The sequence below is a fragment of the Lampetra fluviatilis genome, unplaced genomic scaffold (genome assembly GCF_964198595.1).
Source record: "Lampetra fluviatilis unplaced genomic scaffold, kcLamFluv1.1 SCAFFOLD_526, whole genome shotgun sequence".
NCBI lineage: Eukaryota > Metazoa > Chordata > Hyperoartia > Petromyzontiformes > Petromyzontidae > Lampetra > Lampetra fluviatilis.
The window spans coordinates 30,561-42,500 of record NW_027620615.1 but is presented as its reverse complement, the minus strand read 5'-3'; the positions used below and the strand labels follow the sequence as shown (position 1 = coordinate 42,500).

At 57.5% G+C, this 11,940-nt stretch overlaps 1 protein-coding gene across 1 annotated transcript; it reads left to right on the top strand.

Moving 5' to 3' along the window:
* The first annotated feature begins 2,448 nt into the window (after nt 1-2,448).
* Nucleotides 2,449-11,937, top strand: LOC144954150 (uncharacterized). Its single transcript, XM_078884716.1, has 4 exons — nt 2,449-3,168; nt 11,256-11,552; nt 11,752-11,813; nt 11,932-11,937. Exons 1-4 carry the CDS (start codon nt 2,589-2,591, stop codon nt 11,935-11,937), a joined length of 945 nt encoding a protein of 314 aa, XP_078740842.1. The 5' UTR covers nt 2,449-2,588.
* The last annotated feature ends 3 nt before the right edge of the window (nt 11,938-11,940 follow it).

Sequence of the window (11,940 nt, the reverse complement as noted above, 5' to 3'; positions counted from 1 at the left end):
GCCACTGTGAACCCCCTGAGAGAGAGAGAGACACCCAGACCCAGGGCTTGAACCCTGACCTCAGGGTCTCAGTGTCTCCGACACGGCCATCGTGAACCTCCTGAGAGAGAAAGAGAGACCCAGACCCAGGGCTTGAACCCTGACCCCAGGGTCTCAGCGTCTCCTACACGACCACCGTGAACCCCCTGAGAGAGAGACACCCAAACCCGTACCCGGCCCCACCAGGGTCGCAAACGGCTACCCGTATCCATAGCTGGCCGGGTACGGGTAACCGGGTATCGGGTAGGGTAAGCAAAGAGAGCATGAGACCAGGAGAATCACAGCGCTACTGCCCCCCCCCCCCCCCACACATTCGTACCTTCCCAGACACTCCGCAGCGATAGACAATTGCATGTTTTTGTTTTGCTGAAATTGTGGTTTTTCCCCACCTGATGATGATGATTGCTTGTGTCGCGCCCGAAACGTCGTGATTTCATTGAGTTAATTTGTCTAACCGCGGGACTTTACCCAAAGAAGCACGTTTTTGGCGTCATCTGGTCCAACACCATGTGAGACTAGGCTCTAAGGAAAGCTGTCTCGGGTGTGGACCAATCAACTTCAAGGATCAAGTGAGACTAGGCTCTAAGGAAAGCTGTCTCGGGTGTGGACCAATCAACTTCAAGGACCATGTGAGACTAGGCTCTAAGGAAAGCTGTCTCGGGTGTGGACCAATCAACTTCAAGGACCATGTGAGACTAGGCTCTAAGGAAAGCTGTCTCGGGTGTGGACCAATCAACTTCAAGGACCATGTGAGACTAGGCTCTAAGGAAAGCTGTCTCGGGTGTGGACCAATCAACTTCAAGGACCATGTGAGACTAGGCTCTAAGGAAAGCTGTCTCGGGTGTGGACCAATCAACTTCAAGGATCATGTGAGACTAGGCTCTAAGGAAAGCTGTCTCGGGTGTGGACCAATCAACTTCAAGGACCATGTGAGACTAGGCTCTAAGGAAAGCTGTCTCGGGTGTGGACCAATCAACTTCAAGGACCATGTGAGACTAGGCTCTAAGGAAAGCTGTCTCGGGTGTGGACCAATCAACTTCAAGGACCATGTGAGACTAGGCTCTAAGGAAAGCTGTCTCGGGTGTGGACCAATCAACTTCAAGGATCAAGTGAGACTAGGCTCTAAGGAAAGCTGTCTCGGGTGTGGACCAATCAACTTCAAGGACCATGTGAGACTAGGCTCTAAGGAAAGCTGTCTCGGGTGTGGACCAATCAACTTCAAGGACCATGTGAGACTAGGCTCTAAGGAAAGCTGTCTCGGGTGTGGACCAATCAACTTCAAGGATCATGTGAGACTAGGCTCTAAGGAAAGCTGTCTCGGGTGTGGACCAATCAACTTCAAGGACCATGTGAGACTAGGCTCTAAGGAAAGCTGTCTCGGGTGTGGACCAATCAACTTCAAGGACCATGTGAGACTAGGCTCTAAGGAAAGCTGTCTCGGGTGTGGACCAATCAACTTCAAGGACCATGTGAGACTAGGCTCTAAGGAAAGCTGTCTCGGGTGTGGACCAATCAACTTCAAGGACCATGTGAGACTAGGCTCTAAGGAAAGCTGTCTCGGGTGTGGACCAATCAACTTCAAGGACCATGTGAGACTAGGCTCTAAGGAAAGCTGTCTCGGGTGTGGACCAATCAACTTCAAGGACCATGTGAGACTAGGCTCTAAGGAAAGCTGTCTCGGGTGTGGACCAATCAACTTCAAGGACCATGTGAGACTAGGCTCTAAGGAAAGCTGTCTCGGGTGTGGACCAATCAACTTCAAGGACCATGTGAGACTGGGCTCTAAGGAAAGCTGTCTCGGGTGTGGACCAATCAACTTCAAGGACAGTGCACATACATTATCAGAGTTGTGTTTTTTTGTTTGCATTATGACTGCAGGTATTGTGGTCTATGCAAACATGACTCCTCGTAAAAAAAGGTGTCAGTTTTGTTGTCAGATAGAAGGGTAAAAAACCAATTATCAAGCAAAGAGTTCACACTACACAACAGTTACTTGTTTGAGGCCGAGTAGACCTAGGGGAGGCCCAGGACCGGTTCAATTAATCGCCGTGAGCGGGAATCGAACTCGGGTCGACGGGTTCGCTACACTACACCGCGTGACGCTTGCACGTGCGCGGGTCACGTGACAGCTGTGACGTCACAATTCACTTGCCGTGCAAAAAAATCAATGCATTATTGAGCTCCCCCCCCCCCCCCCCAAAAAAATATATAAAAGTGTATTTTTATAATTTTTGCATGGCGTACATTCTGCAAAGTACCCACATGGCAAATTTCAAGTTTGTTGCATGTCGGGAAGTACGCTAAACATTTCGAAAAGACACACACATAATCACAATATGGAGATATGGAGATACGCCTGTCAAACCAAACGGAATCGATTCCTCGATCTCACAAACAAACACACGGGAATCGATTCCCGCCTCAGGCCGTGGGGCTCATTGCGCACAAATGTTTACGCAAAATCGTTTAGTTCTGCAACAGACAAAATCAAAACTATTTTAACAAACAAACAAAAAAACCATCATCATCATCATCCGCCCCTCGAAACGATGTCGGAAGACGAAGTTTGGAACTATTCCCCGCTCCCGAAGCGGGCACGACCCGACCCTCGGTCCCGTCGCCGCCCACCCCAGGCGCCCCTAGCCCCGCGGAGCCGCTCAGGCAAGAGCGGTAGGCTTCGGCCTAGTCCCACGGTCTCGGCTCCGGCGGGAAATCCTCTGAAGGGTGACAAGGTGGATAAGGAGGTGGATGAGGAGGTGGTGGAGGTGGATGATGATGAGGTGGAGCAGCAGGAGAGAGACGACGTTTGGAACTATTCCCCGCTCCCGACGCGGGCACGACCCGTCCCTCGTCCCCACAGCCGCCCACCCCGAGCGCCCCTAGCCCCGCGGAGCCGCTCAGGCAAGAGCGGTAGGCTTCGGCCTAGTCCCACGGTCTCGGCTCCGGCGGGAAATCCTCTGAGGGGTGACAAGGTGGATGATGATGAGGTGGATGATGAGGTGGATGAAGAGGTGGACATGCGCGGAGGGCAACGCTGCCCCAGCTGCCAGGCTCCTCTGAGCACGCTGGGCGCTGTGGGTCTCGAAGCGCATGCGGAGCGATGCGTACTGCTGTGCCCTGGGGAAGTGGGTGAGTGGTGGTGTTGTGTTGTTGTTGTGTGTGTGTGGGTGGTGGTGGTGGTGTTGTTGTGCGTGTGTGTGGGTGTTGTTGTGTGTGGTGTTGTTGTTGTGTGGGTGGGTGAGTGGTGGTGTTGTATTGTTCTTGTGTGTGTGGGTGTTGTTGTGTTGTTGTTGTGTGGGTGGGTGTTGTGAGTGGTGGTGGTGCGTTGTTGTGGTGTGGGTGTTGTTGTGTGGGTGAGTGGTGGTGGTGTTGTTGTGTTGTTGTTGTGTGGGTGGGTGAGTGGTGGTGTTGTGTGGGTGGTGTTGTTGTTGTGTGTGGTGGTGTTGTTGTTGTGTGGGTGGGTGAGTGGTGGTGTTGTATTGTTGTTGTGTGTGTGGGTGTTGTTGTTGTGTGGGTGAGTGGTGGTGGTGGTGTTGTGGTGTGGGTGTTGTGAGTGGTGGTGGTGCGTTGTTGTGTGTGGTGGTGTTGTTGTTGTGTGGGTCGGTGAGTGGTGGTGGTGTGTTGTTGTGTGTGTGGGTGTTGTTGTGTTGTTGTTGTGTGGGTGGGTGTTGTGAGTGGTGGTGGTGCGTTGTTGTGGTGTGGGTGTTGTTGTTGTGTGGGTGAGTGGTGGTGGTGGTGTTGTTGTTGTGTGGGTGAGTGGTGGTGGTGGTGTTGTTGTTGTGTGGGTGAGTGGTGGTGGTGGTGGTGTTGTTGTGTTGTTGTTGTGTGGGTGAGTGGTGGTGGTGGTGTTGTTGTTGTGTGGGTGAGTGGTGGTGGTGGTGGTGTTGTTGTGTTGTTGTTGTGTGGGTGAGTGGTGGTGTTGTTGTTGTGTTGTTGTTGTGTGGGTGAGTGGTGGTGGTGTTGTTGTGTTGTTGTTGTGTGGGTGAGTGGTGGTGGTGGTGTTGTTGTGTTGTTGTTGTGGGTGTTGTTGTTGTGTTGTTGTGTGGGTGGGTGTTGTGGGTGGGTGAGTGGTGGTGTTGTTGTGTTGTTGTTGTGTGGGTGAGTGGTGGTGGTGTTGTTGTGTTGTTGTTGTGTGGGTGTTGTGGGTGGGTGAGTGGTGGTGTTGTTGTTGTGTGGGTGGTGTTGTTGTGTTGTTGTTGTGTGGGTGGGTGAGTGGTGGTGTTGTGTTGTTGTTGTGTGGGTGTTGTGGGTGGGTGAGTGGTGGTGTTGTTGTTGTGTGGGTGGTGTTGTTGTGTTGTTGTTGTGTGGGTGGGTGAGTGGTGTTGTTGTGTTGTTGTTGTGTGGGTGTTGTGGGTGGATGAGTGGTGGTGTTGTTGTTGTGTGGGTGGTGTTGTTGTGTTGTTGTTGTGTGGGTGCGTGAGTGGTGGTGGTGTTGTTGTGTTGTTGTGTGGATGGGTGAGTGGTGGTGTTGTGTTGTTGTTGTGTGTGTGGGTGTTGTTGTTGTTGTGTTGTTGTTGTGTGGGTGGGTGTTGTGAGTGGTGGTGGTGCGTTGTTGTGGTGTGGGTGTTGTGGTGGTGTTGTTGTTGTGTTGTTGTTGTGTTGTGTTGTTGTGTGGGTGTTGTGAGTGATGGTGGTGGTGCGTTGTTGTGGTGTGGGTGTTGTGTGTGTGAGTGTGTGGGTGAGTGGTGGTGTTGTGTTGTTGTTGTGTGTGTGTGGGTGGTGGTGGTGGTGTTGTTGTGTTGTTGTTGTGTGGGTGAGTGGTGGTGGTGTTGTTGTTGTTGTTGTGGTGGTGTTGTTGTTGTGTTGTTGTTGTGTGGTGGTGGTGTTGTGTGGGTGTTGTGAGTGATGGTGGTGGTGCGTTGTTGTGGTGTGGGTGTTGTGTGTGTGAGTGTGTGTGGGTGAGTGGTGGTGTTGTGTTGTTGTTGTGTGTGTGTGGGTGGTGGTGGTGGTGTTGTTGTGTTGTTGTTGTGTGGGCGAGTGGTGGTGGTGTTGTTGTTGTGGTGGTGTTGTTGTTGTTGTGTGGTGGTGGTGTTGTGTGGGTGTTGTGAGTGATGGTGGTGGTGCGTTGTTGTGGTGTGGGTGTTGTGTGTGTGAGTGTGTGTGGGTGAGTGGTGGTGTTGTGTTGTTGTTGTGTGTGTGTGCGTGGTGGTGGTGGTGTTGTTGTGCGTGTGTGTGGGTGTTGTGAGTGGTGGTGTTGTTGTTGTGTAGGTGTTGTGTGGGTGGGTGTTCTTGTGTGTAGGTGTTGTTGTTGTTGTGTGGGTGTTGTTGTGTAGGTGTTGTATGGGTGGGTGTTCTTGTGTGTGGCTGTTGTGTGGGTGGGTGTTGTGTTCTTGTGTCTGGCTGTTGTGTGAGTTTTGTGAGTTGTGTGTGGCTGGGTCACATAGCCCGCATGCCCCGGTCACCTCATGCCCCGGTCACCTCATGCCCCAGTCACCTCATGCCCAGTCACCTCATGCCCAGTCACCTCATGCCCCAGTCACCTCATGCCCCGGTCACCTCATGCCCCGGTCACCTCATGCCCAGTCACCTCATGCCCAGTCACCTCATGCCCCGGTCACCTCATGCCCCGGTCACCTCATGCCCCGGTCACCTCATGCCCCGGTCACCTCATGCCCAGTCACCTCATGCCCCGGTCACCTCATGCCCCAGTCACCTCATGCCCCAGTCACCTCATGCCCCGGTCACCTCATGCCCAGTCACCTCATGCCCCAGTCACCTCATGCCCCAGTCACCTCATGCCCCGGTCACCTCATGCCCCGGTCACCTCATGCCCCGGTCACCTCATGCCCCGGTCACCTCATGCCCAGTCACCTTATGCCCCGGTCACCTCATGCCCCGGTCACCTCATGCCCAGTCACCTCATGCCCCGGTCACCTCATGCCCCGGTCACCTCATGCCCAGTCACCTTATGCCCCGGTCACCTCATGCCCCGGTCACCTCATGCCCCGGTCACCTCATGCCCCAGTCACCTCATGCCCCAGTCACCTCATGCCCCAGTCACCTCATGCCCAGTCACCTCATGCCCCAGTCACCTCATGCCCCGGTCACCTCATGTCCCGGTCACCTCATGCCCCGGTCACCTCATGCCCCGGTCACCTCATGCCCCGGTCACCTCATGCCCCGGTCACCTCATGCCCCAGTCACCTCATGCCCCGGTCACCTCATGCCCGGTCACCTCATGCCCCGGTCACCTCATGCCCAGTCACCTCATGCCCCGGTCACCTCATGCCCCGGTCACCTCATGCCCCGGTCACCTCATGCCCAGTCACCTCATGCCCCAGTCACCTCATGCCCCAGTCACCTCATGTCCCAGTCACCTCATGTCCCAGTCACCTCATGCCCCGGTCACCTCATGCCCCGGTCACCTCATGCCCAGTCACCTCATGCCCCAGTCACCTCATGCCCCGGTCACCTCATGCCCAGTCACCTCATGCCCCGGTCACCTCATGCCCCGGTCACCTCATGCCCAGTCACCTCATGCCCAGTCACCTCATGCCCCGGTCACCTCATGCCCCGGTCACCTCATGCCCCAGTCACCTCATGCCCCGGCCACCTCATGCCCCAGTCACCTCATGCCCCGGTCACCTCATGCCCCAGTCACCTCATGCCCCGGTCACCTCATGCCCCGGTCACCTCATGCCCCGGTCACCTCATGCCCAGTCACCTCATGCCCCAGTCACCTCATGTCCCGGTCACCTCATGCCCCAGTCACCTCATGCCCCAGTCACCTCATGCCCAGTCACCTCATGCCCCAGTCACCTCATGCCCCAGTCACCTCATGCCCAGTCACCTCATGCCCAGTCACCTCATGCCCAGTCACCTCATGCCCCAGTCACCTCATGCCCCGGTCACCTCATGTCCCAGTCACCTCATGCCCCAGTCACCTCATGCCCCGGTCACCTCATGTCCCAGTCACCTCATGCCCCGGTCACCTCATGCCCAGTCACCTCATGCCCCAGTCACCTCATGCCCAGTCACCTCATGCCCCAGTCACCTCATGCCCCAGTCACCTCATGCCCAGTCACCTCATGTCCAGTCACCTCATGCCCCGGTCACCTCATGTCCCGGTCACCTCATGCCCAGTCACCTCATGCCCCAGTCACCTCATGCCCCAGTCACCTCATGCCCCAGTCACCTCATGCCCAGTCACCTCATGCCCCAGTCACCTCATGCCCCGGTCACCTCATGCCCCAGTCACCTCATGCCCCGGTCACCTCATGCCCCAGTCACCTCATGCCCCGGTCACCTCATGCCCCGGTCACCTCATGCCCCAGTCACCTCATGCCCCGGTCACCTCATGCCCCGGTCACCTCATGCCCCGGTCACCTCATGTCCCGGTCACCTCATGCCCCGGTCACCTCATGCCCCGGTCACCTCATGCCCCAGTCACCTCATGCCCCAGTCACCTCATGCCCAGTCAGCTCATGCCCCAGTCACCTCATGCCCCAGTCACCTCATGCCCCGGTCACCTCATGCCCCGGTCACCTCATGCCCCGGTCACCTCATGCCCCAGTCACCTCATGCCCCAGTCACCTCATGCCCAGTCACCTCATGCCCCAGTCACCTCATGCCCCAGTCACCTCATGCCCCGGTCACCTCATGCCCCAGTCACCTCATGCCCCGGTCACCTCATGCCCCGGTCACCTCATGCCCCAGTCACCTCATGTCCCGGTCACCTCATGCCCCAGTCACCTCATGCCCCGGTCACCTCATGCCCCGGTCACCTCATGCCCCAGTCACCTCATGCCCCGGTCACCTCATGCCCCGGTCACCTCATGCCCCAGTCACCTCATGTCCCGGTCACCTCATGCCCCGGTCACCTCATGCCCCAGTCACCTCATGTCCCGGTCACCTCATGCCCCGGTCACCTCATGCCCCGGTCACCTCATGCCCCGGTCACCTCATGCCCAGTCACCTCATGCCCCAGTCACCTCATGCCCCGGTCACCTCATGCCCCAGTCACCTCATGCCCCGGTCACCTCATGCCCCGGTCACCTCATGCCCCAGTCACCTCATGCCCCGGTCACCTCATGCCCCGGTCACCTCATGCCCCGGTCACCTCATGCCCCGGTCACCTCATGCCCCGGTCACCTCATGCCCCAGTCACCTCGTGTCCCAGTCACCTCATGCCCAGTCACCTCATGTCCCGGTCACCTCATGCCCCGGTCACCTCATGCCCCGGTCACCTCGTGTCCCAGTCACCTCATGCCCAGTCACCTCATGTCCCGGTCACCTCATGCCCCGGTCACCTCATGCCCCAGTCACCTCGTGTCCCAGTCACCTCATGCCCAGTCACCTCATGCCCCAGTCACCTCATGCCCCGGTCACCTCATGCCCCGGTCACCTCATGCCCCAGTCACCTCATGCCCCGGTCACCTCATGCCCCGGTCACCTCATGCCCCGGTCACCTCATGCCCCGGTCACCTCATGCCCCGGTCACCTCATGCCCCAGTCACCTCGTGTCCCAGTCACCTCATACCCAGTCACCTCATGTCCCGGTCACCTCATGCCCCAGTCACCTCATGCCCCAGTCACCTCATGCCCCGGTCACCTCATGCCCCGGTCACCTCATGCCCCAGTCACCTCATGCCCCAGTCACCTCATGCCCCGGCCACCTCATGCCCCGGTCACCTCATGCCCCAGTCACCTCATGCCCCGGTCACCTCATGCCCAGTCACCTCATGCCCCGGTCACCTCATGCCCCGGTCACCTCATGCCCCGGTCACCTCATGCCCCAGTCACCTCATGCCCAGTCACCTCATGCCCCAGTCACCTCATGCCCAGTCACCTCATGCCCCGGTCACCTCATGCCCCAGTCACCTCATGCCCCGGTCACCTCATGCCCCGGTCACCTCATGCCCAGTCACCTCATGCCCCGGTCACCTCATGCCCCAGTCACCTCATGTCCCGGTCACCTCATGCCCCGGTCACCTCATGCCCCAGTCACCTCATGCCCAGTCACCTCATGCCCCAGTCACCTCATGCCCAGTCACCTCATGCCCCGGTCACCTCATGCCCCAGTCACCTCATGCCCCGGTCACCTCATGCCCCAGTCACCTCATGCCCAGTCACCTCATGCCCCGGTCACCTCATGCCCCAGTCACCTCATGCCCCGGCCACCTCATGCCCCGGTCACCTCATGCCCCAGTCACCTCATGTCCCGGTCACCTCATGCCCCGGTCACCTCATGCCCCAGTCACCTCGTGCCCCAGTCACCTCATGCCCCAGTCACCTCATGCCCAGTCACCTCATGCCCAGTCACCTCATGCCCCAGTCACCTCATGCCCCGGCCACCTCATGCCCAGTCACCTCATGCCCCAGTCACCTCATGCCCCAGTCACCTCATGCCCCAGTCACCTCATGCCCCGGTCACCTCATGCCCCAGTCACCTCATGCCCCGGCCACCTCATGCCCAGTCACCTCATGTCCCGGTCACCTCATGCCCAGACCCATAGACTCACCACCACACAGAGACCCATAAACTCACCACCACACAGAGACCCATAGACTCACCACCACACAGAGACCCATAGACTCACCACCACACAGAGACCCATAAACTCACCACCACACAGAGACCCATAGACTCACCACCACACAGAGACCCATAAACTCACCACCACACAGAGACCCATAGACTCACCACCACACAGAGACCCATAAACTCACCACCACACAGAGACCCATAGACTCACCACCACACAGAGACCCATAAACTCACCACCACACAGACCCATAGACTCACCACCACACAGAGACCCATAAACTCACCACCACACTGAGACCCATAGACTCACCACCACACAGAGACCCATATACTCACCACCACACAGAGACCCATAGACTCACCACCACACAGAGACCCATATACTCACCACCACACTGAGACCCATAGGCTCACCACCACACAGAGACCCATAGACTCACCACCACACAGAGACCCATATACTCACCACCACACAGAGACACATAGACTCACCACCACACAGAGACCCATAGACTCGCCACCACACAGAGACCCATAGACTCACCACCACACAGAGACCCTCACCACACAGAGACCCATAGACTCACCACACAGAGACCCATATACTCACCACCACACAGAGACCCTCACCACACAGAGACCCATAGGCTCACCACCACACAGAGACTCATAGACTCACCACCACACAGAGACCCATAGACTCACCACCACACAAACCCATAGACTCACCACCACACAGAAACCCATAGGCTCACCACCACACAGAGACCCATAGACTCACCACCACACAGAGACCCATATACTCACCACCACATAGAGACACATAGACTCATCACCACACAGAGACCCATAGACTCACCACCACACTGAGACCCATAGACTCACCACCACACAGAGACCCATAGACTCACCACCACACAGAGACCCATAGACTCACCACCACACTGAGACCCAAAGACTCACCACCACACTGAGACCCATAGACTCACCACCACACAGAGACCCATAGACTCACCACCACACAGACACATAGACTCACCACCACACAGAGACCCATAGACTCACCACCACACAGAGACCCATAGACTCACCACCCCACAGAGACCCACAGACTCACCACCACACAGAGACCCACAGACTCACCACCACACAGAGACCCATAGACTCACCACCACACTGAGACCCATAGACTCACCACCACACAGAGACCCATAGACTCACCACCACACAGAGACCCATAGACTCACCACCACACTGAGACCCAAAGACTCACCACCACACTGAGACCCATAGACTCACCACCACACAGAGACCCATAGACTCACCACCACACAGACACATAGACTCACCACCACACAGAGACCCATAGACTCACCACCACACAGAGACCCATAGACTCACCACCACACAGAGACCCACAGACTCACCACCACACAGAGACCCACAGACTCACCACCACACTGAGACCCATAGACTCACCACCACACAGACACATAGACTCACCACCACACAGAGACCCATAGACTCACCACCACACAGAGACCCATAGACTCACCACCACACAGAGACCCTCACCACACAGAGACCCATAGACTCACCGCCACACAGAGACCCATAGACTCACCACACAGAGACCCTCACCACACAGAGACCCTCACCACACAGAGACCCAAAGACTCACCCCCCCCCCCCCCCCCCCATTTGCTGGCCCCCCCCCCCCCCCCCCCAGAATGCCCCCGGGGTCTCCGTTGTGCGTCTACGGTTGCCCTCCACTACCGCCACTACTCCCACACCCTGCTCGCGACCGCCAGGGCCACGGGCCGCCCGCCCCCACCACCCACCACCTCCACCTCCTCCACCTTGTGGTGCACCACCACGTCCACCTTGTCGTCCACCACCTCCTCCACCTTGTCGTTGCCGCCGCTGCCTCCCGCCCTTAGCGGCTCGGCAAAGGTCGCCGCGGCCGCCATTGGAGGGGGAGGCGGTGGTGGTGGTGGTGGTGAAGGTGGTGGTGGAGGTGGTGGAGGTTGGGGAGGAGGTGGTGGAGGTGGTGGAGATGGAGGAGGGGGAGATAGAGGAGGTGGTGGAGGTGGTGGAGGAGGAGGAGGTTGGGGAGGACGTGTAGGTGGTGGTGGAGGTGGTGGTGGTGGTGGAGGTGGTGGAGGTTGGGGAGGAGGTGGAGGTGGTGGAGGAGGTGGTGGTGGTGTTGGAGAAAACGCAACCAGGAGAGGTAAATGTGGAGGTGTGGGCGGAGGAGGTGGAAAGGGAAGAGGTGGAGATGGTGGAGGTGGAGGAGGAGGTGGAGGAGGTGGAGAGGGAAGAGGTGGAGATGGAGGTGGTGGAGGTGGAGGAGGTGGAGGTGGAGGAGCTGGCAGCTGGACGGAAGACCACGGCGGACACCGGAGCGATGACGA